Genomic DNA, 26,931 nt, shown 5'->3' with positions numbered 1-26,931 from the left:
CCTGCGATCTGGGAGATAAAGGGAAGTGGCACAAACAATTAAACAAAAAACAAAAAGGGAGGTTAGTCCGCCCTTACACAACTCACTCCTAATCAATAACCATCTTTACTGCTGGACAGACTAACCAAAACAAAATTACAAATCAATCAAAAGAACAAAAAAAGGACAGCAGAGACAGCACAGCTTAAAAACACAAACAACATTATCGATTAAAATATTACCCAATAAAATATCAATTTTATGAAACCATTCAAAATCATGAAGCTAAAACAAACACTCAATATAGCTACAATATTGATCAGTTTCCCTGCGCGCCGTCGATCTAGGGCTTGATTAATTCTTCTATTAAAACTCGTGGTCACACTAAAAAAGTCCAACGACACATTAAAAATAGGCACATACAATAGCAAATGATCCAAACAAAAAATGGCAAAAGTCTCTTAGTGATCCTTACTAGGGTCCTGCAACAATGACGCACCAACGCTTGTATCAAGCTCACCTAGCGATGCCTGTATCGGTGCGTGCGTCGCTTTAAGAAAAAGTCACGTGATCGATGCAGCTGCTGTATCGCTCATTGCCAAAGCGCCAAACTGTGTTTAAAAGGTATCGCATCCACATCTGCCAACGGAATGAGTCGCCACCAAAAATACGAAATTACTCTCCCAAAGTTAAAATAAAAATAAACATCTCTCCATAACAAAATGGAGCCCGAAAGAAAAAGAAATGTTTCTGCTGTGTGGGATCATTTTGATCTTTTAACTGTAAATAAGGTAATAGTTTGTCTGTCTTTATTTCAGTGTAATCTATCAGAACAGGAAAAACAGCAACGTGACTTGAAGTGTAAATGATTTATTTCATTTTATGCAGGTTAAATGTTGCATCTGTTCTGCATTTCTTACACAAACAAAAGCACCTCCTCAGTGTTTAGGCATTACAGAGCCAAACATGAAAATGAGGAGACAAACACACCGAGAATGAACACAGGTCGGCCTATATAGACACTGAACAGCTTTATCATAATTTCTTTTAATTAATATGTGTTTTATTATTTTCAAATCAAGCATCTAGGAAGACTGCTCTGGACCAGGCAGTCCTGAATTTTATTATAAAGGACTGCCAACCCCTTAGTATTGTGGAGAGAGAGTGTAACGTACTGAGGGAATAGGACGACATCTTATCAGAACCTTTTCCACCTGGATTTACAGCTTTTGTGTACCCCAGCTTCATCTGTTCCTGTGAGTTTTCCAAAGCTAAGCAAAGTAAAAAAAACGCAATAGACTGAATGCAAAAACATTGGATAAACTTATTTTTCTGAATAGAAATTTATAATAAACTCTGAGTCAATTACATTTAAATGGGTAATATTACATTCACAATACTTTTATTTTATTTTCACTTAATGTCATTCATAATATATTTTAAAGATGTCTACAATATGTGTAATATAGAAGATATAAAATGATTCCATGGACAGTACAATACCTTACAGTGTACAAGTATGACTAGGTCATTGAATCAGTGTCTGTTGGGAGTCTGAAGTAAGTTGCCTGCAATGATATTTAAGGTCCAGCAGGTGTCAGTATGGAGCAAAACAGCAAAACTGTGTCGACACAGTGTCGATACAGTTTGGGGAATGTGCTGAAACGCTTCACGAGGCCACATCTACACATCACTATCTCTTACCGACAGTATACCCACTCGCACCCGAGTGAATTAATTGCCTCTGGTTTTTTCCACAGAAGAGCGCTGACTTCACCCCACACACCCACTACCTTTTCACAGCTCTTCAGCCAATCACCTGGCAGAGAGCAACAAACTGCCAGGTGACACTTGTTACAATTATTTAATCTTTAAATTGTATAGTGCATATCTAAAGATGTTTAATACTTACAGACATAAAGTGGAGCTTTAATAAAGCTTCCTGCAATAAACCAATGTACACACACACACACAAACAAAAGAAGCATAATATAAGAAATCCGCTTCAACAGTTATTTTTAAATGAGACCTATTTGTAGAAACAAGCACGAACTTATTATTGTTTAAGTTTTTATGTAACACAGACATAAACATACAGATATTAGCTGACAGTTTTTCAGTCATTTTAATCCAACACAAGCAAGAAATACCTGCGTGTATATAAGTAACATCCATTTTACGGTTCATTGGGGCAGGAAGTAGGTGTTTTATTTTTCTTTTCGACAAAGAGGTGGGGAAAAGAACTTGTTTCCGGTAGAGCTCCGCTTTGACAGCGTTGCGTTTACGCGCTCCTTCTTTTGACGGAATCTTTCCTTTAAGAACATTTTAAGAACAGTCGTTAAAGAGGCGGTAGAAATAACGTCTGAATACCAACTCTGCGTTATTAGAAATTTTAAGGAGGATAGCCAGACGACTTTGAAGGAGAAGAAGAAGGACCGTGTTTAGTTTTAGAGAGAAGCTTCATGAACAGGCAACGAGCAGACGTCGCCCTCTCCCTCCGCCTTTTCTCTGACGTCGAAATAGGGTTGGGTCAACCCATGCCGACTAAAACGGGTTTCAAGAATTGGATATGGATATTGTTGCGCTGCACACTGTTGCAGTAGAGGGACATTCCTGAGAGTGAGGAGGAAGACGAGCTGTGAGGGAGAGGAAGAGGGACAACCAGCGGTTTGTGATGTTGAACAGACCTGTGTGTCTGAGAGTGTCGCGTCATTACAATTCATACAGTCATTGTAACTGACAGTAATGAACAATAATGACAGAATAAAGTAAGAAGTTAACACTGATCAGTTATTGTCCTCAGTTACAGCCTCATGTTTACTCTGCATTCATCTCTTATCAGACGTACAAAGATGATCCACCAGTGCTGCCCAGTTTGAGGACATTTCCAGTCACATTAATGGGGGACAGGAGACGCAGCTTCCATCAAAGCTGGTATGAAAGTCATCGTTGGATTCTCTGTAATTATGGACTCTGCCTGTTTCAGGCCACCAAATATGTATTTTAAACAGCTATTGTGCACATATGTGAAACCTTTAATTTGAAAATCTTTTGGATATCTTTTTATTATTTTTTCTCCTCCTGTGTGTTTGTGTGTGCAGTTTCTACCAGAGCCAAATGTCATCGACTCCTCACTGAAGTCGTCCACCAGTCCAACCACTGGGATCCAGCTGCTGCTCTCTAACTGGTCCACACAGCAGCTCAGACCTGACACATTGACTGTAAACACACTGGTTTATATTCTGTTTGTTCTCCTCATGAAGGAAACCTCACACAACCACTGAGTTCAAATCACTGAAAGTTCAAATGGAGAGTTATTATTATTGTTTTCTTTTATAAAGAAGCAGAAGAAGAATGGTACCATGAAGATTTTATTTATTTTTCATACTTAAGAGAACAATTCTTCACCAGGCCTTTCAGAATAAAAGCACGACCAAGACATCATTTATGCATAAATAATAAATGGTATATCACTTAAATGTAGATGTAATCCAAGTTTCGTGTCTTCAGTAACTTTGCTGTTATTTATGTTATTTCTAAGTGTGCTGTCGTCTCCACAGCAGTGATCTGGTTTCTCTGCAGGTTCAATAAACTTTGGTCTCACTTGATCTTCTCGTGTGCTTCTGTGGGTTTCACAAAGATGTCTGATGAAAAACGTTGTTTTCTTTTCCTGATGGGAACATAGAGCCAGTCCTAGATTGGTCACTGACTCTGTAAATACTGAGGTACGACTATGAACACAGCTTTCTGAGCCCTCGTGCAAAGTCCTGGTTGAGCCAGTTACACCGACACCTTTTTATGACCAAGTTATTTATATTTTGTTTTCTGTTAGTAGCATCAAGAGACTACAGCTGTACAAACTTGTTATATAATGACAGTTATATCTCGTTACAGTTTCAGAGTCAAAGTGATTCAGTGAGCAGGTTTCCATCTCGCTTAGATCCAGTTTACACATGTGCTCAGTGAGGTATGTTTGAGTCCAGCTCACATTATTCAGTTTCACTTCAAGATTATTCATGAAGCACCAGGAAACAACAACCATCCGAAGGCACTTTTACAGTAAAATCATTAGAATCAGAAAGTCCATGAAAAATGCATGAACTGAGTCAACAAAGTCAGAAAGTTTCTGATTAAAAAAATAAACATGAAACCTACTTAACATCCACATTACTATTTTAACGCACATTAAACATAAATATATTAAATAAAGTTTGCTGTAAAGTTAAGAAGTGTGTGCAATGCTTAAAGCTGTATATAATAAACATTAGAAGCTTCTGTGATATAAATATGAGTGAAGCAGTATATAGGTATTTTAATATTAAAGTAAAGCTAAAGAGACATTAACTCAGCAGGAGTTTGAGACAATGATGGACGTTTAAACATAAAACCTGAAAATGTTTCCTGGATTCTTTGTCGACAATTTAAACCAAAGAAAGAGAAAATGTAAAAATTCATAAAAATCGTTTTTTGGCAGTTTTTGATGCCATGTGTGACATTTGAGTCTACACATGATTCACTTACATGATTGGAAAACCACAACTGTCTTTATCCTGAATGCTAAGTGTCACCTCTGAGAAGCTGAAACAGCAGGAAAAAAACTGAAACATTTCAAACAGGCTGAAGTTCAAATGGAGGCTGGTATGAACCCTGGTTACGTTGTTTTCGGTAGATCAAAAAACCAACAACACCAACAAGAAGCACAGCAAAAATGACCAGACCAATGATCAGTCCAACAGATCCATCCTCTGTGTGTCCTCCTGTCTGACCTGCAGGTGAGAAACAGGTGTGAGGTGTCAGCTGTCAGGTAGGTGATGAGTGAAGAACAGAACAGAATCCATTTCCTCTTCAAACTGCTGTCAGACATTATCTACTGCACTCTGATCACATCACTCAGACCAGCTGCTTTCTACAAAGTCTCATCAACAACATCTTTACAAACAAACATCAACAACCAGGAAGCAGCTTCACCTCTGATCACACACACACTCAACTCTACTCACTCACCTGGAGGATCAACAACTCTCAGGGTGATGTTGCAGATGGGGGGACATGTTCCTGCCACAACGATGCAACACTCATATGTTCCATTATCAGAAGCCGTCACATTCTTCAGAATCACAGACACGTCTCCATCCTTCATCTCTTTGTCCTGCAGATCCACCCGGTTCTTAAATAATGGATGCTGATCATCTTCTTTGAGCTCCTTTTCTTTAAACACAGCTACATGTTTATCTCCCAGGTCAGGTCTGCTCCACTCTACAATGAAGATGTTGTTGTTTGGAGCTCGACATGTCAGAGTGACGTTCTGTCCAGACTCAGCTGTGATGATTTTCTGGTCTGAAAGAGGAAACAACACAGTGCAGAGAGGTTAAAGGTCAAAGTACAACTGTTACACCAGCCAATCAGAGTGAAGAGTCTCTCTGGGATCTGGTTTACGGTGGCTGAATTAAATCTGAGCATCAGATCTGTTAAAAAACTGTGAGAACAAGAACGGAGCACAGAGAATAAAAGCTCCTGAACAGAGTATGAAACATTTCATTAATAACAAAATCTTAAATAACATAAAAAAAAAAACTTAACTGTCACTTTTGTGAGCCACTTGCTGGGCTTGTGTAGACAAGAACATGCCTGAAAATTTTTATTTTTCAGTTTCACCATCAGAAATGATCATCCTCATCACATCCAGCACATTGACATCAGTTCAAGTGAGTGATTAAATAATTAAATGAGCCTTCTGTTCATACACCAGGCCCTCTGGACCTCATACTAATGAGGTCACATTGACCACCAGTGGCGGTTTTTTGATATGAGCGACATGGGCCGTTGCCCAGGGCAGCACCATGCCACCGCATTTTTGTGATTGCACAGGCACCGATCGGTTTTCTATTCTCCATTTGTGGGGAGTAAGGGCGCCCTCGGTTTGCGTGCCTGCTGCTTGCTGCACAGAGAGGGGCGGGGCTGGCTGGTGCAGCATCTAATAACCACTTGGTAAAATGAAACAAACCAGCAAACATAAAAACACCAGACATCATGATATAGACTAGTGATTTGCACTGATGTGATTTCTAAATTCTATCACATATATACGTGAAACGTGAGCGCGAGGGCCCTCAGTGTGCCTTTCTGCTGCTGCTAAAGTCTCACACACAACCTGTTGAAACTGAAAACAGTAGACACTGATGTGGCTTATTGAATCTTTTGCACTTTTGTTCAGCACAATATTAATTAACCCTTTATTGGAAGAGCTGATTGTAGATTTTGCTGTGAACGCGGACATGCGCGTGTCAATACTCAGATCTGTAAATGTGAAATAAAGCGTAAGATGCACAGATATGAAAAAGTCAAGTGTTGCTCAAAGCTCTCGAAACAGACAAGTCACGCAGGTTTTCCCCCCCTCTCTGGACACGTCATTCTCTCCACCCACTTGTTACAGTCTGTAACAAGTGGATGGAGAATGACGAGAGTGGGTGGAGAGAAAGGCGAGGCTCAGTACACTGAGTTTTTTTTTTTTCTCAGTACACTCTGAGTACACTGACACTCTCAGAATGACTCTCGTCATTCTCAAGTGGGTGGAGTAAAACGAGAGTGGGTGGAGCCTCGCAAATGACTAGACCGACTGAATGCTGTTTGCGCCTCGACGCAATGCAGGCTCAGATGGACAGACTACCGTGTGCTTGCTGTAAGTGCTTTATTTATTTATTATTTTATTAACATATGACATACATGTATTAGAAGCTCGGTGTTATTATGACAGTGTTTTGGCAATGGCGTTTACGGACCGATCTGTGCTGAAAACACGAGTTAAAGAATAAATAATAAAGTACCGAGCAGCTAAACCCGAGGCAGACACATGGATTCATCTTTTATTTTGTCCTTTTTCGTTCAAATAGTCCGAAAAAACGTGTTATTTCTAGAAATCTTAACCAGCTGGTCTGAACGACGGCGAAACGGGGAAGGCGTCTTTTTATTAGAAATATAGGCGGAGTCTGAATAACCCGCACCTACAGCGCTTACTCAGCTTACAAATATTTGATGACCTCTGACGAGTCACAGAGAAAATGCTCAAGTTTTTAAAGCCAACACACGTTTTTATAGATTCAACGACAAATTATATATCTTTATATAGTTATTATACAGAGACATACACACAGTAAAAAGAAGCTTGTGTTTCAGGCCTGGTTTTAAATTTGATTCTACAGTCAGAGACGTAAGATGGCGGCTGTTTGCTCGTTCAGCCACCTTTGTCCTGATCCTCAGTAACATTTAATCGACTTGTAGAGTTTTAATGCCTAAAGTATTTGAAATAATGTGTGACCTTGGATTTAAAGTGTTCCCTCTTTAGTACTCTAGTTACATAGTTGTAATAAGTGTGGAGGGACGTCCTCTAAAAGAATATATTAGTCTTTTGCCAACTGTATTTTCCGTGTGTCAAAACAGACTACTGGCGTGTTAAAGCTTATTCACAGTACAAACAGGGTTTTTGTGGGTGTAATTTTGATCACGAATCTGATAAACACGTTGAAAGTCATGTTCTAGTCTTCCTGTGCTAGCCTGTTGTGTGTTACTTCAGTTTAATGGAGCAGAAACCCTCCTCATGTTACTGAGCTAATCCTACCCCACAGCTAGCAGGCCGTGTTAGCAACACGGAAAGGGCGCGTGCCTTTTCCTAACGGCTGTTTCTGTTGTTGTTGTTTTTTAAAATAAAAACGCAATTTTGTACTCAAGGTAGTGTTTGGGAGGATTGCTAAGGAAGAGCGTTGCTCGGAGACTCTGAACGACTCTGTGTTTAAACTGCGACAGCAAACAACGAGAATAACGTGTGAAAAATAAGATTTGAATTTTTAAAGAAAACGTTGTTGAGTAATATCTACAGCAGCATTCAGCTTTTTTCAAGCTAACAGGATCAAGTGTCTAACCTGTAATTTACTTATATGACTCAAAGCTGCCGCTGCAGAGTCCTCACACTGAGTCGAGACAAACAAATTCATCTTCCTCAGTAACTCTGATGATGTAAAGCACAACTGAAAGCTCTGCTCAATTCATTCATGTAAGCTTTGCACAAACACTGACTTCTTTCTGCCTAATCTGTAACGAATAAAATCACATGTCTGAAGAAAAGCAGTTTTTAATTAGTCTGTGTTAGTGTGTTAGACTATTTCCTGATATCCAAAGCATATTGGTTTTGCTTTATTCACTGATCTGAACTAACATGTTGTTTTCAGAGAGAAACACATGCGTGAAACCTGGGCTTACACTGGATCAGTTAATATAGATTTTTTTTTATTCCAGCAGTGTGATGTTCAGAGTTCAGTTGTGAGTTTAACGGTTTTAACTGTTTGTTTTTTTGTTTTTTTTAAACAAAATATATCAGCAGCTTATGGCACAAAATGGAAACCGCAGTTACAATTAATATTTACATGATCTGCGTCACTTTGTTCATGATGTTGCTCATTTTCATGAGTAATATAATTCTGTGGCAATACTCATCTCGCCTGATAGGAGGCAGCCTTTCTGCAAACTGTAACAGCTTGGACTTTTTCTGACGCAGACACTCTCAGAAAGATTGTTGAAATTAGGAAAACCAATGGAACATAATAAGATGAAAAGAATAACATACTATACAAGATAGAATAAAATACTATGATGTCAAAAAATTACGCTTATAAATGCAGGCAGATTTCCAATATGATGTCGTCAGTCTTTGTCAATGAGCACAACTTGAGGACACTTGACTCAACTGGTTGCCAGCTGGTTGTATTCTGTTTATATTATTATAGAACAGGAAGTGTGCAAAGGCCAAATAGAATAGACAGAAAGTTACATTTAGGATTTTTGGTGATTTATAACATTTATTGCGATATTGTCAGAAACAGCTCGCATGCAGTTAGCAGCTTGACCTCATTGAATCACAGACTGACTTCATCATATGGAAACATAACATCTATGAAAGATTTTAGTGATCTTGTTTGTGTGCTTGCAAGTCTCATTTTGAGGGGAAATTAACTCTATGACTTGAATTGATACTAGTGAATATCTGTGCCACTCCCATCCATCAGTGAAAACACTGTTAAAGGGGTTTCAGGTGACAGCAACAGCTTCGTTATATTTATCTATATCCTTTACATTTAACACTTTTACTGTCAAGCTTAAGTGGCAACGAAAAAAAAATGTTTTGGTTGTTTCAGTTATTTTTACGTGATGTCGTTTAAAGCCCTCACAAATATGCCAGTTTGCCATACATTACATTAAACGACGTATCAATTTCCTCGGGTTTCTTTTCTCGTTTAACTTTCTGGAAGAATCCATTAGCACCGGCTACAGCTAATTTGAGCCTAAGCTAACCAGCTGCTGCTGTAGGGGCCGTTTTTGCCTGGTTTAAATACCAGCGTCCGTCTCCGATTACGAAAAATGTAGCTACCATTTATACGACCCCGATTGCTTCGTGTTATTATCCTTGTTGGGCTCCGCTTTGTTCAGTGCTAGTTAGCTGTAGCCGGAGCTAGCTGCTGCCGACGTGTTACGCGAGGGCTCGGTCATATTGTCAGACACCTGATACTAATGCTAACGCACCAGTATGAGCTGCTAGCGATTACTTTCTCGTTTAACTTTCTGGAAGAATCCATTGTGGCATATGACTAAATGGATACTAGCAGTACCTGTATGGATCATCTCCGATGCACCTGTAAGTCAAGGTAGTGAGACGGTTAAGTGCTAGTTAGCTGTAGCTACCTGGATCTAGCTGCTGTCGGGTTCGTCATTGCGCTGTTTTGATGCGTTTAAAGTGTCGGTCTAAGAGTACGGTGAATTTAGCCAGCGGTTTAGCACCGGCTACAGCTAATTGGAGCCTAAGCTGACCAGCTGCTGCTGTAGGGGCCGTTTTGCCTGGTTTAAATACCAGCGTCCGTCTCCGATTACAGCGAGTGGTATTAATACTAGTCTCGAACTTGGACTACGAAAAATGTAGCAGCGGATGACTAGTAAGACCAAACAGTGATAGCAGCTACATCCATGTAGCCCCAATTAGCTCTAGCCTGTGTTAACTCGCTGGCTTCGGTTAGCCGGGGCTAACCCCCTGGCTCCGCCAAGGAACAGCACCTGTTAGGCCATCACTGCTCGGTATTAACACTCGTCTCGATCTCCCATTGCGGCTAGTGAATGTATTGAGCCCAGTCTCTAGACGGTTAACCGCTAATTAGCTGTAGCCACTATCTATCGCTTCGTGTTAATGTCCGTTTTGGTCTCCGCTTTGTTCAGTGTTAGCTAGCTGTAGCCGGAGCTAGCTGCTGTCTGCAGTTGCCAGACACTGATGATGATGCTAATGCTAACACACCAGTATGAGCTGCAAGCGATTATAGGAGTACACTGGATTGTGCCCCCATCGTTGCTGGATTACAGTAAAGGGGGTTTAATCAAAATTCAGACCAAGAAAACTGTAACAGACACAATCTCAGATGCAGTTGACGGATAAGCTCGCAAAAGCCAAAAGCTGCTTTGACGGATCTCACCTGTCACCAAGTGAAGTAAAACACTGACAATCAGGCCGAATAAGAGAGAGAGATTCCCCATCTTGTGGTGGGATTCAGAGGATCTGAAGATCAGTGTAATAAATGTCCAAGGATGGTGCAATTAGACCAACAAACTGAGAGTGCAACAACAACTCGATCATTAGCCGGTCTGTTCACTTGGGCACACCTTTTTATGCCCAGTGTGTGTGCGTGTGCGCGTGTGGGTTTTTTTTCTTCTTTTTTTTTTTCTTTTTCTTTACTGATCACATGTTTGTTTCAGAAGTCCTACATGGGGTTTGGGGGACAAAAGACAATACCAAGCTCTATTAATTTATTTATTTAGATTTTAACTTCAGACATGAAGTTAAATCTAAATTTATGTGACTTGCAGTGTTATCTTTCCATTACAATAAGAAAATTGATTTAACTATAGTTTGAATCTCAATGTATAAGTAAACAGGTCTTGATAACCCCAGAGGAAAAACAGCAATGAAAGATCAGGTATTGTTTTCTTGATATATCGGCAGGTACATGTACCTGCTTGTAGTAAAAAGAAACGATAGTATTAAAAACATTATGGTCTATAATTAGAAGACCCAGCCCAAATTACAGCTTTCCAAAGCCAGAATCCAGGTTTGTAACCTATTAATTCACACTGATGAGAGTCTTTTGTTTTATTAGAAGGGATAATATGAGAGCATAAAACAAAAATTGAGCAGAAACTTTTCTCTCGTTTCAAATTCTAATAAAAGCGACCAGGTAATGTTTAAGAGGTACGACAAACTGACGTTGGCAAACACTAACATGTCCGTGTCACTGCTTCTTTCCACTTTTTTCAGCCACTAGTAGATGTTAACAAAAATTGCCACCTGATTGTTAAATAACGACAATGTTTACTGGGGAAGATTAGTAGACGTGTCAGATGATTTTCTTTAAATAAGCCATAGTCACTGTTCTCGAACCAATAACATTCTTTTAAAAAATAAGAACCTTTTTTGTCTTTAAGTGTTTAATTCAGTGTTTTAAGGAAATTAAAAAGTATTGCAGTGTGATATATATTTTATATAGTTTACCTTACCAACACTGTTTTTGTACCAACAGATCGGCTTGTGCTCAGAGGAAGAGGGCGGGCTTTACTTGGTGTGAGAGTGAAAAACAGCTCAAATGAGTGAGAAGGACGATGAAGGAAACATCTGTGCTGTGTCTGCTCTGTAAGTAGAATCTCTGTGTTTGTTTGAATTTTTGTACTTTGACTGTCTGCTCTCCTGATAACTGATGATGGAGGAGAAGACATGATTTTCTTAGTAGGACAGAAGGTGTAGATCAGGCCTGCACAATAAATCGAAAATTTATTGTCATCGCAATATCAGCCTGTGCGATGGGCCCATCGCAAAAGATGGCGAAAACTGCAATAATTGGGTACTTTAAAATGTTTACACACGTGCTTTAAAGAATTTACCAATCAAAGAAACCCCTTTACAGATTTGACCAGTCGAATAGAGCCCTTCACAGCCTTAATCAATCAAATGGATTAGAGGCCCGCCTCCCACGCAGGTGGGGAGCGAACAACGCTGCAGCAAAGAGTCAGTTGTAATGGCTGAGAGCGAGATGCATGACGAGAACGCTACTGACTGAACTCGTGGGTAAAAAAAATTGTACCTCGCTTATATGGAGGTACATTGGATTTGATAAAGATAACGTTCTCCAAACACAGGTACTCTGCAAAACTTGCCGAACACTTGTGGCAACCACCAGAGGAAACACGACTAATCTCCACCATCATCTTCAATACAACCACAGAGAACAGTTTGAAAAGTTCCAGAAAGACAGGACTAGCCAAACAAAGGTTGCTAATGTTAAGACAAAGAGCACAGCAGTCCAACAGCCGTCTCTGTATCAGAGTTTTTCAAGTGGAACTCTATGAGAAAACGTCAAAGCGGTACAAAGCAATAAATGAGGCCATTACACATTTTCTGGCTAAAGACACGATGCCTATAAATACAGTTAGTAGAGAGGGCTTCACCAGTCTGATACATAAAGTGGACTGGAGATACCGCATCCCCTCACGAAACTACTTTTCCCATGTCGCCATTCCACAAATGTACAAAACATGCCGCAAGACTGTCATGTTTGAACTGAGCCAAGCTGAAAACTACGCAAGCACTACAGACCTATGGTCAAGTCCTACAACGGAACCATATATGAGCTTCACAGTGCACTTCCTCACCGAAGACTTTGAACTGAAAACATGGTGTCTAGAGACTGTGTATTTTCCAGACTCTCACAATATAATTTAAGTTATGTTTATTTAAATTAACTTTACAATTAAAACTGTTGCAGTAAAACTGAAATTATGTATTCTGGGTTTTTTTTTGTTTTTTATTTATTTTATTGCAAGTCATATCGTTATCGCAATATTGATCACAGTTGTCGCATATCGCAGGTCTTCCTAATATCTTGCAGCCCTAGTTTAGATGCTGGTCACCCATCTTTAAATATGTCAGTGGTTCTCTCCTTAAATCGCCATGGTAACTTGTGTTGTAGAACAGACCTTTGGGGTCAAAGGGTGCGCTGGCGCGTCAAAATCACATGACCAATTTAGGACGACACAGCTATAAGATGCAGCAACTCAGAGTCTCCATTTCAACTTGAGTCGAAAGTGCGGACTTCAAACTATATACCAGTTTTTGAATTGTGTCGATGGGCCACGTAAAACCAGAGTTATGATAAAACTACACGCGATGTTTTTTTCTGAATAAAACAGTGGTGTTTATAGCGGGAAGAACGGTAAAAACAGCGTTTTCTACAGACAGCGCTAGCAAATAGAGCAGGGCGATATGACCTAAAATATTTATCACGATATATATTTGAAAATTTGTGATAACGATATAACTGACGATATAATTGACACGAGACAAAATACTGCTCAACTCCACAACTTTATTGGTGCAAAAAAAAAAAAACCTCAATGTATTTTCACTTAAACAAGCAGCTTTTTTAAGTGCATTAAAGTTATATAAAAATTTAACAGTGCAAATGCAAATTCCTTGCTGACAGTTTAATCAAAAGGCATTTCTAGTGGAAACTGGCCGACATATCCTCAGCATAACCATGTATAATATCCACAAAACTTAAAAAGAGGTTATACACACACAATACCGTTATACTATGTTGAAGCACAGTACGTATCACTCCGCGAGGCTCCTGCCTACGATAGCCGTAATGCTCCGACAATCCATCAAGCGGTGCGGCTTCGTAGCTTAGCAAAGTTGTACTAAAACATATGACAGATTTTCGAGCGCCGTGTACATAAAATCGTTTCGAGGTCAGTAAACACAACCAGAATTCATACATAAGGCACACGGGATTTTAAGTGCCGTATTTTCCAAACAACACGGTAATAACGACGGCCCGCTAGCATGCTCTACCAAAAATAGTGCTTTGTTGTGTATCTGACGGACGAAAGCTAAACCAGTTCCACACCAGTGAAGTTGCAGCATTTTAACAAACCAATTCTGGTTCATTCGTTTCATTCAACGATCCACTTTCGCTCTTCTCATTCTGCGTCGCCGCCATGTGCGTATGAAAACAAAGGCACTGCGCACGCGCGTTTTACCCATATTCTATCGCGATATTTCATTTTCCTATCATTGCCCAACATTACACCGGTATTACCGTGAACGATATGATATAGCCCAGCCCTACTAGCAAACACTCTCCCTTTGCGAGTGAAAAAAGAAAGAAAAAACACCCCTTCCCTATTGGTGTTAGTTTACCATGTCAGCCAATCAAAAAATGATATGGCAACACGTGGCACTTGGTTGTTTAGGGAGAAGGGGAAGTTTTTAGGAGTGACACCCACGACGGAAAACGGGGCGAGCGAAAGAAAGAGAGAGAGCGAGTTTTCATATGTGAGACATTAGTGACGTTTAGCGTGTTTGGACGCTGTAGTTAGTTTGTAATTATTGTCTTGTATTGTGTATCAGACTGCTGAAAAAAGCTGTCAAAGGCAGATTCCAGTGTAAACGCTGTTCCCACATGGAAAACTGGACTGATACACCTCTTGCTGTCAGAGCTGCAGGGTTTAGGCCTGTGGTGTTCTCCTCTGTCTTATTCTGAACACAAACTAAATTTTTTTGGACTGGCACAAATAATTTGTGTGCCTTCTTATTTGATGCAGCACACCTGATTGTTCTGGAAATAGATTTAAATGGTTATATAAAAAATGTCTGAGGCCTCGGCTGCATTTTTAGGTAAATGGTACCATATAACTTTGTTTGCAAAACTTGTGCATAATATTTAGAAATGTACAATTTCTATTCCAAGTTATGAAAATGATTCATTAAACATGTTTGTGGGTTTTACAGTAAGAAATATAACTTTTTTTTCTACTCGGATTGTGAATTTTTTGTTTGAATTCAGATCAATTGTGCTAATATAGTATACCAAAATGAAAAAATAACTCAAATTTCAGATATTTGAGGTTGTGCTGAAAACCCCCCGATACCAAACAAGGCAAGATTAACAGTTTTTAAAGGTGAAATATAGAGGTAAACTCAAAAGTAGTCAAAAACGGCCAATTATACCCTGAATCCCAGAGGGTTAAGATCCAGATAAGAGATGAACAGGTATGAGATCACTACCTATTGAACAATCAGTTCTTCAGAAAATGGTGTCACCATTCCCAGAAGATTCCTTGGCCTCGACAGGGTTAGTAGGAGGGTGTTTTTTAATAGTCTTTATGTTTCCCTGATCCCTGGTTGCCTGTAGTTGCCTGTAATGATATTTAAGGTCCAGCAGGTGTCACTATGGAACAAAACTGTGTCGACACAGTGTCGATACAGTTTGGGGAATGTGCTGAAACGCTTCACGAGGCCTCATCTACCCATCACTAGTGTTTTTTAATAGTCTTTATGTTTCCCTGATCCCTGGCTTTTAACAACAGTTTGCATTAGTCTTGTTATTCTAAATGAATTAATGTATGATTCTAAAACAGGACACCTAGAGTGTACTTGATGACCTCATATCTAACAGCTATGCTTTTATATTTTAACTTTCTCTCAAACCCTAATTTGGTGATTTAGAAAAGGTATATGTATTATTCTCCGTGATTCCAACCTGCTGTTAAGTCTCTTTCACACTGCTGTAAACACCAAACACACACCAAGAATGTCTGTTCAATCAGTCACATTAATCACTTTGATCTGGAGCAAACGTCAATGATTTCCACGTCTCCTTCCTCAGGGTTTAGGACAGTAAGCTTCAACCATCAGCCATCAACTTAGAACTAAACAGCAGCACTGAGAGCGCACCAAGTGGTTAAACTATTAGTTGCCAGTACACCAATCAGTGTGACCAAGCAGCTGAGGGGCAGATTTATAAAGGAAAAATAAACTATAACGATTGTAACGCATGTATATCTGTTCCTAACTCCTCCCAGATGTGTGAATTTATCTGAATTGAAATTTTGATATAAACTACCTAGGGTCATTATTTTTATAACACTCAGATCCTTACAAATTATATTTATTATTAGCTGATATCAAAACAAACTGTAACATTATGCGTACGTAGGGCTGGGCGATATGGCCTAAAATTCATATCTTGATATTCTTTAGCTGGATGCTGACACATGATATAAAGCTGTGTCCCAGATGTCACATAGGCACTTTTATTAACATACAATGTAGAAGTACATTAAAAAAATACTCCTAAATAAATTATCAAGATTTATTAAATAATACTCCATGAATAAAATAAAACAATGTTCTTTTGTGCATAACAAAAAGATCGTGATTGTGCAGTCAAAATGTAAACTAAAAAGTCAAAGAGCATAATAACAAAGACAGATTTTGCAGCTGCTCTGTTCCCATGTTGCTGCGTGACTGATAGCTTTGAGTTTTGAAATCTACTTCGTACACATTTCTCTCAACAAGCCCCAGTTTAGGGTCCATTATGCACACACAATACGGTAATATTATGTTGACGCGCAGTACGTATTACTCGACGACGCTTCTGACTACAGTAACCGATATACTCCGACAATACATCAAGCAGTGCGGCTTCTTAGCTTGCCATGAAATTGATTCGACATCAGTAAGCACAACGAGAACTCGTACATAAGACGCACCGGATTATAAGGTGCACTGTCGATTTTTGAGAAAATGAAAGGTTTTCAAATGCTTTAACCTTAAAGTCTGAAAAATACGGTATATGAGTTTTGTAAGGTAGATTGTTTCGGGGCAGGAGGAAGTTTGTTTGCAGCCATCAAAAAGAGAATTAAACTATGAAAAAAACACGGAGATGTGAGAGGTTTATACCCAGTGGTCTACAAAGTGGCCCAAGGGATCTTCCAGGAATAGTGGCGCTAACTTTTGGAGAACTGATCGGTCAGGAGGATTTCAATCCCTGTTGATCTATAATCTAGAACGTAACTGATTCTAGAACAGTTCACAGCACAAGTTACCGTGTTGATGATACTATTTTAGGGTCTTACTTTACAAAGCCTTAAAGAATGCCTTTACTTCAAATAACAACAGCGGTTTCCTAATCAAACGACAAATGATTTGAATATATGCTGGTAAGCAGTGAATGACCTTTTGTAGTTAACTCTGAGGTTAGAGCAAATCCTGCTTCAGGCCTGCAGGACTGCTGAGTTCAGAGGAAAAAATCGACTCAACTCTAAGTTATTTGTCAGCTTGACAGGATGAAGGCCGACTGACATTGAAGTTTTTTTTAATGTATAAAAAAGAAAATAATAATCCTAGTCTTAAACTTAACATACAACAAACATTTTTACTGACTAATAGATAACCAGTAAGTATAAGATGGTGTGTGATGCTACTACTGAGGTAACAAACATTTTCTAATATTAAACTAAAGAAAGGAAAATTCCCTTTTACTCAAGCATCAGCCGGTGTGCTCCAATAAGAGGACTGACACCTGAACAGCGTGCTGTTCATGAACTCTGATTAGGCCAGATTGAATAATGTGTCTGATTTTTGTGTTATAATTAAAACAACAGCAGCAGTATCAGTAGGACTGTGCCTGCTGCACTGACGTCCTCTGTATGTGCTTTGTTGTGTAGACGGTGGTGGATCTGCAGGAAGAACTGAGGACGTCCGTCATGGACAAATCATCATCAGAGAGAAGAGAAAGAGTCCGACCTGAGAGGTAGAGATGCTCTTGCTTGTCTCATGGTTCAGAGTGAGAGCAGCAGCTATTCAGATTTCAGAGTTACAGACGATGGACAGAACTCGTGTTTCCTTTTTCTGTGGTGGCCAAAAGCTGTGGTGTCAGATTGTAGTGTGATGTCAGGCATTTGATTCTAACTTGAATTCTTAAAGGAAGATTTAGGGCCAGATTCACTAACATCTACAGCAGCACACAGCCTTGTCTGAGATTAAAAAGCTGCTGGATGTACTCGGCGTCATTTTGACTGACTGTTGTATTGTTGCAGCTGGTTTCATGGCGTTTGTAAGAGTTTCAGGAGGAGAATATTTAAACTAGTCGCATAAATATGAATTTGAAAGCCCGTGGCACACACCTTATTGCAAATTGTATAAACTTAGCCCCCGCTCTGTTGTCTTGCTCCTTATCCCTAAAAGGAGGGAGGAACATTACCAGATAGAGTAATGGTTCTTTGCACAAGCATTTTAAAGCTACTATTGCTTTGGCTCAACTCAGTCCTCACGCTGAGTGTTTAGAGGCAGGGCCTCTTATTGCTCGTCAGTAATACGGATTTTACTGAAACAGAGCAGAAATGAGCCGAGTTGTCTTTATATCAGCGGTGTGCAAAGAGCGAGCGACTTCTCTCTGATGAATCTGTAACTTTGTGGTTCACAGACTCAAATGCTCAACTGCGGTTACAATTTTTTATTTTACAACACAAGTAATCCTTAATATTGGATGGACTGTGAAGACTCTTACAAGTGAAATCTACAAAAGAAACATAAACCCTTAAATTTCCAAAACATTCATCACAGCTGTAACACGTTTCATTGTCCTCAGCTTTACTAAACATGTTAGTATCTGGGTAAAAGTGATACCAAATACTAAAATGATACTAAATAAATTGATCAAGAGGGCTCATCTCGCCTGATAGGAGGCAACAATCTGCAAACAGTCAAAGACTGGACTTGAACTAACTGCAGTCACTCTCGGGAGGAGCCCAGGATTTCAGACCATACGTGCCCTATTATTACTGTCCGTTTTCTTTTTTGCACAGAATAACTTGCTTTGTGTTTATCAAGCCACTGCTAATACTGTAAAACAAGAAAAGCTGCCCCACTCTGGTTTCTTGTTATGGCTGTAGGTCCGGGTCCTTATGGGACATCTGGTGGTTCCGGACCCGGATCGCAGACGCCCGCTTTATAAAATAAAGAACCAACGTCAAGAGCCAATTGAATTTCTGATTCATAGATTCAAGAGCGTAGTGTCGGCTAGGCTAGGCTAGGCTTCAAGGTTGAAATCTCACCTGCAGACGAGGCATAGCAGACATGGAGAACACCAAGGAAAAAGTACAACTTTTCCGAACCCCCCATCTCGTACTGGTGGTCTGTGAAGCTGAAGATAAGCGTTATAAATGTGTAGAGAAAGGATAGTCGATACCGCGGTTGACCGGCACGTCTGAAGCACAGGCACTTCCTTGTTTTGCCTCCTCTTCTTCGGTTGGAAAACCAGCTTAGAGGTGCATCAATACTGCCCCCTACTGAGGAGCTGGAACACAAAACAGAGAAAAAAGCCCCTCTGTCTATTAATCTTGTTCTTATCACAAATTTCAACAGTTGGCCATAAATTTGGCAAAAATTACTGAGAGTCTGGTATAATAATTGTCTTTGTTTGGAATTGTGCAGTTTCACACAACAGTGTCATAAAGATGTGGTGAAAGCCAAATTAGCCAGCAGGTGTCACTGTTGAGAAGGTGTCAGATTTTTGAGAAACTTTGATGCAACTCCAACAGAAATGCTTCAAATGTTTTAGTGATTCATGAAGCCTGGCTTTGCCCATCAAATGTCCCAAGATGCTGTGATTTTGTAAAACCAACAGAGTCTGTGCCTTGAAGTGAGTGTTTTATTTATTAATTTATTTATTTAGTTAATTCATTGAATGCCGCTGTCGAAGTCAAAAGACAAGACAGGAGATGGATTTCTGCTGGCAGTGTCACTTTTTCTCTGATGTGATTTTAGTCCAGTCTTTTTCTCTCACTCATTAGATGAGAGACTGCTGGCCAGTATGACAGTAATTATTAAAATAAATGATAATGATAAAAAATAAAGGGAGACTGTACTTAATTTCACTTTGGATTTTGCTGTTTAAATAAGTAGCAAAAGTTAACAATGATAGATCAGGTGCTGTTTTATTGATTTATACATGTGTGCATATGTCTGCTTTTAATACATAGAAATGATATGATGTTTAAAAACAAACTTTTATATCAGTCTGGCGTTTCCAAAGTCAGAATCCTGGCACTGCACTTGTCCTGCATTAATCTAGAAAGCCAGTGAGATAAGCTATAACTAAGTAAGTACTATTCCATTCAATATGTGGAATGACATTTCCAGATGTTCCAGGACTAGATGTTTTCCCTGATTTTTCTCAAGGATGCCACTCACAGGCTCACCTGTGTAAATCTGTAGATTTGAGGAATAGCTGTTTTTTGCATCACAAGCTGCCATGATTTATTTATCAGATTTGCCTGGATTGCTGGCCGTGTATTACCAGAAGGAGCATTTTCCATGGAAATGGACTACGCTGTCACCTCTGAAGATCAGAGCTAAGAGCTTGGAACGGGTGGACTCTTTTTACATCTTTAATATATTCTGCAGGCTTATTGGGCAGTGACGTAAAAAGACAGTAATTGGAGGACTGTTGAAACCTTTATGTATAGGTTTATAGGAAAACCTTTTATTTACAGGTTTTCAGCTGAGTGTATAGGTGGTGGTCGTGGTCGGTGTGTTTAAGTTCTAGTCGTACTTGTCTTCTTTCTTATCTGCGCCTCATCACTACGGTGTTGGTCTACAATAAAAAAGCACAGAAAGATCTATATCAAAATTCTATAAACTCATCTAAGTTGTATAATTTTCATGTTAGCAATTATAAATGATACTGTTGCTCACCTGCTGCTTCCTGGTTCCGATATTGTGAAATATCGGGGAAAATGATGCCCTGGGGCCCACAAACAGTTTATTGGTTTCTTAGAGGAGGAGGAGGAGGAGGTAAGGTATGAGTAGAAAGTGTGGGAATTTCATTTATCTTTATAGGATTATTGTTGGTTATTGTTTTTAATGTGTGGATGTTGGAAATGTTTGAGCATATTACAGGTATTTTATAGATATTTGTTATGTAGTATTTTGTTTAATCCTGAGTGTAAACTGCAGAATGCTTTAATCCAATTAACGAATCCCAGAGACTATCAGTGTATTCGGATTTGTACACTACAGAGACAAGAACATGGGAATCCACGTATTCTTCATCAGTCTCATTCCAAATGTCGCCATCAACTTCTTTTCTTTCAAGATTTGTCACAGCAATGATGTCGTTCTTGACAATGGCATAAAAAGACACTTATTCTTGTCACAGCAAACCTGGTGAGCCCAGGTTAATGCCCTGCCATGTGAGCCAGGAGGTGCTGCACTTTTGGATTTGTATATTTCAGCAGAAGCAGCTTCAGCACCTGTGACCTCCTCATCAGATGTGTCTGTGTTGATGCTCTCTATCATCCTCCTCGTCAGAAACTGGCTCATTCATATTGCAATGCTGTTTTCTGTATTTTCCTTCAGCAAACATATGATCCACAGCTTGGCTTATTGTAAATCTTCACATATTTGCGTTCTGCAGATCTGCAACTCACCAAGTAAACTGAGTTGTTCTGCACATGCCGTACATGACTATGTTGATCTGTACTTGTAAGTTCGAGTCACTGTCCCAGAAAGTAAGAACTTTCTGTTGGAAAATATCAACTTTTTCACTTCTCCTAGGTTTTAATTCAAATAAAAACCTGTTAAAAATATATATATTGTTTTTGAATCAACAGAAAGGTGCTCCGAGTAGGTGCTCAGAGGAAGAGGGCGGGCTTTACTTGGTGTCAGAGACAGAAATGAAAAAAGCTCAAATGAGTGAGAAGGACGATGAAGGAAACATTTGTGCTGTGTCTGCTCTGTAAGTAGAATCTCTGTGTTTGTTTGAATTCTTGTACTTTGACTGTCTGCTCTCCTGATAACTGATGATGGAGGAGAAGACATGATTTGCTCTGTAGGACTAAGGGTGTACATGCAGGTCTACCCTGGGTTTTCTGTACCACGAAGGTGGTTCCCTTCTTACTGGGGTGAGTCGCCATTGTAACTTGTGCTGTAGGGCAGGTTGTCATCCAGATGAAAGATCAAGAAACAGCTTTTTAATCGATCGATTTAATTTCCTTTGGGGACAAACTGCAGAGATTTCCACGTCTCCTTTGTCAGGCTGTGGGACAGAAAGCGTTAGTGTTTAAAGTTTCAGAGCTCTAATGTTCAGCTGTCACCCTAATAATACACACTTCTTTTGCCTTACATCTTTCTGTGTAAGCAAATGTCTCCATCCAAGGTTGGGTCGGGTCACTTATGTGAGACGTGTCCCCATGCAGTCCTCCACAATCCTGACTGCGTGGTGCTAGAAGTGGATGTTGACTGGTTGATAAGTGGGCAAGGATAGCACAAGGTGGTGATTTCATACCTGCGGATTTCTAATCGGCTCCAGAATAGGTTATGTTCACAGCACAAGTTACCATGGTGATATTATGGTAGTCTTTACCTTATTATAGCTTTATAAAGCCCACTGATGCAATTGTTGTTATGATTTGGTACTATACACACTGGAAGTGTGTTTGGGGTCAGGACTACAGGTTAGGAGAGTTTGAGGACTTGACTTTAACTCTGCTTTGTTTGTCAGCTTGACAGAATGAAGGGAGACTGACACTGATGTTTATTTTTAGTATCTGAAAAGAAAATAATAATAATCTTAATATAAATAAAGCTTAAATGACTAATAAAAATGTGTGTATGTCTGTCTTTTTCTCAGTGTTTATTTTGCCATTTCGGTTGCTTCCTTGTACTTTTACTTTAAGATGAATCATTTCAATTAACCTCAATAATTATAATAAATTCTTACAGGTGGTCCAATGTTTCTGGATTACTCACAGCCTCCTCTGTCTGCATAAAAGCAATGCTGGAACATTGGTGTACCATGGCCTCGTGAGCATCAGGGGAACAGTATTGTCCTTGTTGCTACAGAAAATGGTGAGAAAAAGTAATTAACAATGGAGGAGAGACAGACCATCATAACACTTAGATATAGGTCTTGTAGTCTGATAAATTATAATCTGAAATCTCCGGTTCATCACGCAGGATCTGTGTACGCCATCGAGTAGGCGAAAGAATGGTTACACAGCATTCTGCAGCGCCATGCTGTACCCTCTGGTAAGCTTGAAAACATGGAGTGGTCAGCACGGTCTCCAGACTTAAATCCCATCAAGCTGGTTTGGGATGAACTGGACCGAAGAGTGAAAGCAAAGCAACCTACAAGTGTCAAACATTGTAGAAAGAATAGCATGGCTGTGTTCAGCTGTTATATCTGCCAAAGGTGGCTACTTTGATGAGAAGTTGAGAATACATTTTGGTCTTTAAATTGATTCTATGAACTCCAATTGCCTATTTGTACTATGCTTTCATTTCAGAGTACAATGAGACATTAAACTGGATAATTTCCAATAAGCTCTGATGAAGCTGGATTGACTGAAGTTATTGATTGTGCCATGTTTCCATATGTTCAGTAACTTTACTGTTATTTGTATTTTGTTTCTAAGTGTGCTGTCATCTCCACAGCAGTGATCTGGTTTCTCTGCAGTTTCAATAAACTTTGGTCTCACTTGATCTTCTTGTGTGCTTCTGTTTGTTTCACAAAGATGTCTGATGGACAACCTGAGTTGTTGTGATGAATCTAAAACACTTCAGTTTTCTTCAAAGCAGATAAAGTTCATGTGAGCCACAGACGGCAGGAACAATTTCACACATGAATCTTAGTTACTGTGAAGTTTGATGTCTGTTGACAGCAGAGCTGATTTGATTGTAACTCATTTAATGGACAAAATAAATTTCAGGTACAGCTGCACTCAGCTTTTTCTGTATCTACACGATGGATCATTGTTCATTATAAAAAATATGATGTGAAAATTTAACCCTGTTTTAGAAAATGTTTAACAACAGTTTGCTTGAAGGGGGGAAAAAAACACAGGATGCAACTTTGCAAAGAGACTTTGACTTTGTTATAATCTATTCTAACTCTTATTTTAATAGATGCATATCAAGATTTGGTGATATGAGGGAAACTCCATTAATAAACAGTCATGTACAGTGTGTTGGAGTTTCTGCATACTGATGAAACTGTCTTTAAAAGAAAACTGACAATAATTGCATCACAGACACATCTGATTGTGTTAAAGCTCCCTGTGGTGGAGGGCTATTAAACCACCACAAAATGTCCATACTGGCCATACTGTGGATTTAGTTATGATGTTATACACTCAGTGGCCATTTTATTAGGAACACCTGTCTATTATCAAGTTGAACTCTCCTTTTGCCTTTTGAAATGCTTCAGCACTTCATGTCATAGACTTAAAAAAATATACTGGAAACATTTCTCAGAGGTTCAGGCACTAAATACCAGAGGTGAACAGGACTAAGAGGACAGGGAGGGCACAAACGAGAACACACTGACATAAGATACAGACTTTCAAAATAAAACAGGAACTGCACAGGCAGAGAACAGGGAGCACAGAACCGCAATCATAAGAACATAAAAGTCTGAACCCAAATACATAATCAGACTAGAACACAAGATCATAAGAAACACTTAAAGCTGAGTCAGAATCTATCTATACACACATATATAAATGTATGTATGTGTGTGTGTGTGTGTTACACCAGTGGTGTAACAAAAAACCAAACTACAAATCAAAACAAAAGCTTTGTTTGTCAGCTTGACAGAATGAAGGCAGACTGACAAGTTTATTATATTTTATTTTTATATATTAAAAATAATCTTAGTATACATAAATCTTAAATGACTATTACATTGATTGTGTCTGTTTTTCACAGTTACTGTGAGTCTTTTTCTCCGTGTTTATTGTGTCATTTCGGTTGCTTCATTGTACTTTTACTTTACGATAAATTTTTTTCAATTAAGCGCATTCATTATAATCAATTCTTACAGGTGGTCCAATGTTTCTGGACTACTCACAGCCTCCTCTGTCTGCATAAAAGCAGTCCTGGAACACTGGTGTACCATGGCCACGTGAGCATCAGGGGAACAGCATTGTCCTTGTTGCTACAGAAAATGGTGAGAAAAAGCAATTAACAATGGAGGAGAGACAGACCATCATAACACCTAAATGTAGGTCTTTGACCGATTGACTGATGAATTGTAATCTGAAATCTTCGGTTCATCACGCAGGATCTGTGTACGCCATTGAGTAGGCGAAAGGATTGTTCCACGACATTCTACAGCGCCATGCAGTACCATCTGCTATGCATGTTGTTGGTCAGTCATTTATCCTGCAGCTAGACAATGACCCAAAACAAAAGTCCAAACTCTGCCTGAACTACCTCAGGAAAAAAAGAACAAGATGGTGAGCTTGAAAACATGGAGTTGCCAGCACAGTCTCCAGACTTAAACCCCATCGAGCTGGTTTGGGATGAACTGGACCGAAGAGTGAAAGCAAAGCAACCTACAAGGTTCAAACATTTTAGAAAGAATACCACGGCTGTGTTCAGGTGTTATATCTGCCGAAGTAGATATATCTACTTTGATGAGTAGTTGAGAATACATTTTGGTCTAGAAATTGATAATTTCTTTTAACTCCAATTGCTTATTTGTACTATTCTTTCATTTTAGAGTACACAGAGACATTAAACTGGATAATTTCCAATAAGCTCTGATGAAGCTGGATTGAATAAAGTTGATTGTGTCATGTTTTCATATGTTCAGTAACGTATGTTCCTAACACAGCAGTGATCTGGTTTCTATGCAGGTTCAATAAACTTTGGTCTCACTTGATCTTCTCGTGTGGTTCTGTGGGTTTCACAAAGATGTCTGATGGAAAACATGAGTTGTGGTGAACCCAGACACACTTCAGTTTTCTTCAAAGCAGATAAAGTTGATGTGAGCCAAGACTTAAAGCAGCAGGAACACTTTCACACATGAATCTTATGCTATGTTCACACTGCAGACGAAAGCGCATGAAATCTGACTTTTTTTGACCCTATGCGACCCATATCCAATCGTGGCATGACAGTGTGAACAGCACAAATCTGATATTTTCAAATCTGACCTGAGTCACTTTCGTATGTGGTACTGAATCAGAAACATAATCTGATGTTATAGAAAGCGACTGCTGTTTGAATGGTCATGTCGCAATAAATCAGTCATTTACGTCACTGACACAAGACAGACGTCAATTATTTGCGCGAGAAGTCTGCTGTCTGCTACAGAGTTACAAGTATTATACTAATAATATAGCATCCACCATCTCCTGCTTGCAAATTTCTGAAAACATCTTAGTGGTGTGGCAGCTGTCGATTGAGCCAGCCCTGCAAACCCTGTGAATGGATAATGGAGTAGACCATAGGTGTCAAACTCTGGCCCGTGGGCCAAATTTGGCCCGCAGCCTAATTACATTTTGCCCGCGAAGCCATACCAAATTACTATTAGAGCTGGCCTACTGGTATTATACAGCTAATATATATATTGTTTAGTATTAAGCTTTGCTTGTTCCATATTCAGTTTTTCAGCAAAACTTGTTTGAGTCCATAAGAAAAGATTCATTCTCATATCTGGAGGAAGATTTTTTTTTTCAATAAATATTAATGCTAGCCCGCGACTTTGTTCCAGTTTTGAATTTTGGCCCACTGTGCATTTGAGTTTGACACCCCTGGAGTAGACAGTGGGAGGAAGCATCCTAAAGCTGTCTTTGCAGACCACCCTGTGTGATTCTCCACTCACTGACCAGAAAAGACAAACCGCAGTGTGAGCAGTGAGTGTGTGTGAGAGCGAGAAGACTGCCAGTCGGCAGGCGTACCGTAATGTGTTTAAGAATAGTGCAACAGCAACATGCGGCGGCTAGCTTGACTGTGACGTGAGGGCTCACGTGCCCGCAGTCTGGGACCGACACTCCCTACACACCAATTAAACGGTGTTACTCGATTTATTAACAAAGTGGCTCATAGGAGACTTCTGCAGCTACGACCTATAAACAACATTGGTTTGCCACCGAGTGAAATAATGAACGCATTGCACCAAATAAACACATAGCAGCAAATACAATATTCCTTCTGCTACATATTTGTATAGCACAATTAGTTATGCATAAATATAATGCACTTAACAAAGAAGACAAAGGCGTAAAAACGTGTGCAGG

At 39.4% G+C, this 26,931-nt stretch overlaps 2 protein-coding genes and 2 long non-coding RNA genes across 5 annotated transcripts in view; 2 read left to right on the top strand and 2 right to left on the bottom strand.

Annotated features, from left to right (window-relative positions):
• Positions 1 to 1,173, bottom strand: part of LOC148103532 (butyrophilin-like protein 2) — a 169,674-nt gene extending 168,501 nt beyond the window's left edge. Inside the window, exon 1 of the mRNA XM_087838129.1 lies at positions 1,155 to 1,173. Within this exon, the coding sequence (XP_087694255.1) occupies positions 1,155 to 1,173 (19 nt within the window). The remainder of the gene's footprint in view (positions 1 to 1,154) is intronic.
• Positions 1,174 to 2,243: 1,070 nt separating this feature from the next.
• On the top strand, positions 2,244 to 3,587 carry LOC148103531 (uncharacterized). The gene is made up of 3 exons (XR_015718599.1): positions 2,244 to 2,747; positions 2,822 to 2,913; positions 3,081 to 3,587. It is a non-coding gene; the product is annotated as an uncharacterized LOC148103531 (long non-coding RNA).
• Positions 3,588 to 4,504: 917 nt separating this feature from the next.
• On the bottom strand, positions 4,505 to 19,122 carry LOC148103530 (junctional adhesion molecule B-like). Of its 2 annotated transcripts, none has more exons than XM_087838854.1 (3): positions 18,961 to 19,122; positions 4,984 to 5,316; positions 4,505 to 4,745 (listed from the first exon to the last, which is right to left on the bottom strand). In XM_087838854.1, exons 1-3 carry the CDS (start codon positions 19,025 to 19,027, stop codon positions 4,588 to 4,590), a joined length of 558 nt encoding a protein of 185 aa, XP_087694980.1. In that variant the 5' UTR covers positions 19,028 to 19,122; the 3' UTR covers positions 4,505 to 4,587. The 2 variants fall into 2 exon arrangements, with proteins under 2 accessions (XP_087694980.1, XP_087694979.1); XM_087838853.1 differs by lacking the exon at positions 18,961 to 19,122 and adding an exon at positions 10,485 to 10,671.
• LOC102779233 (uncharacterized) lies at positions 6,516 to 23,640 on the top strand. Its single transcript, XR_004844230.2, has 6 exons — positions 6,516 to 6,658; positions 11,586 to 11,695; positions 17,572 to 17,657; positions 21,520 to 21,644; positions 22,631 to 22,756; positions 22,865 to 23,640. It is a non-coding gene; the product is annotated as an uncharacterized LOC102779233 (long non-coding RNA).
• The last annotated feature ends 3,291 nt before the right edge of the window (positions 23,641 to 26,931 follow it).

The sequence above is a fragment of the Neolamprologus brichardi genome, chromosome 3, assembly GCF_056152115.1.
Source record: "Neolamprologus brichardi isolate AB-2024 chromosome 3, ASM5615211v1, whole genome shotgun sequence".
Classification (NCBI taxonomy): domain Eukaryota; kingdom Metazoa; phylum Chordata; class Actinopteri; order Cichliformes; family Cichlidae; genus Neolamprologus; species Neolamprologus brichardi.
This window is presented reverse-complemented; position numbering and strand designations above follow the sequence as displayed.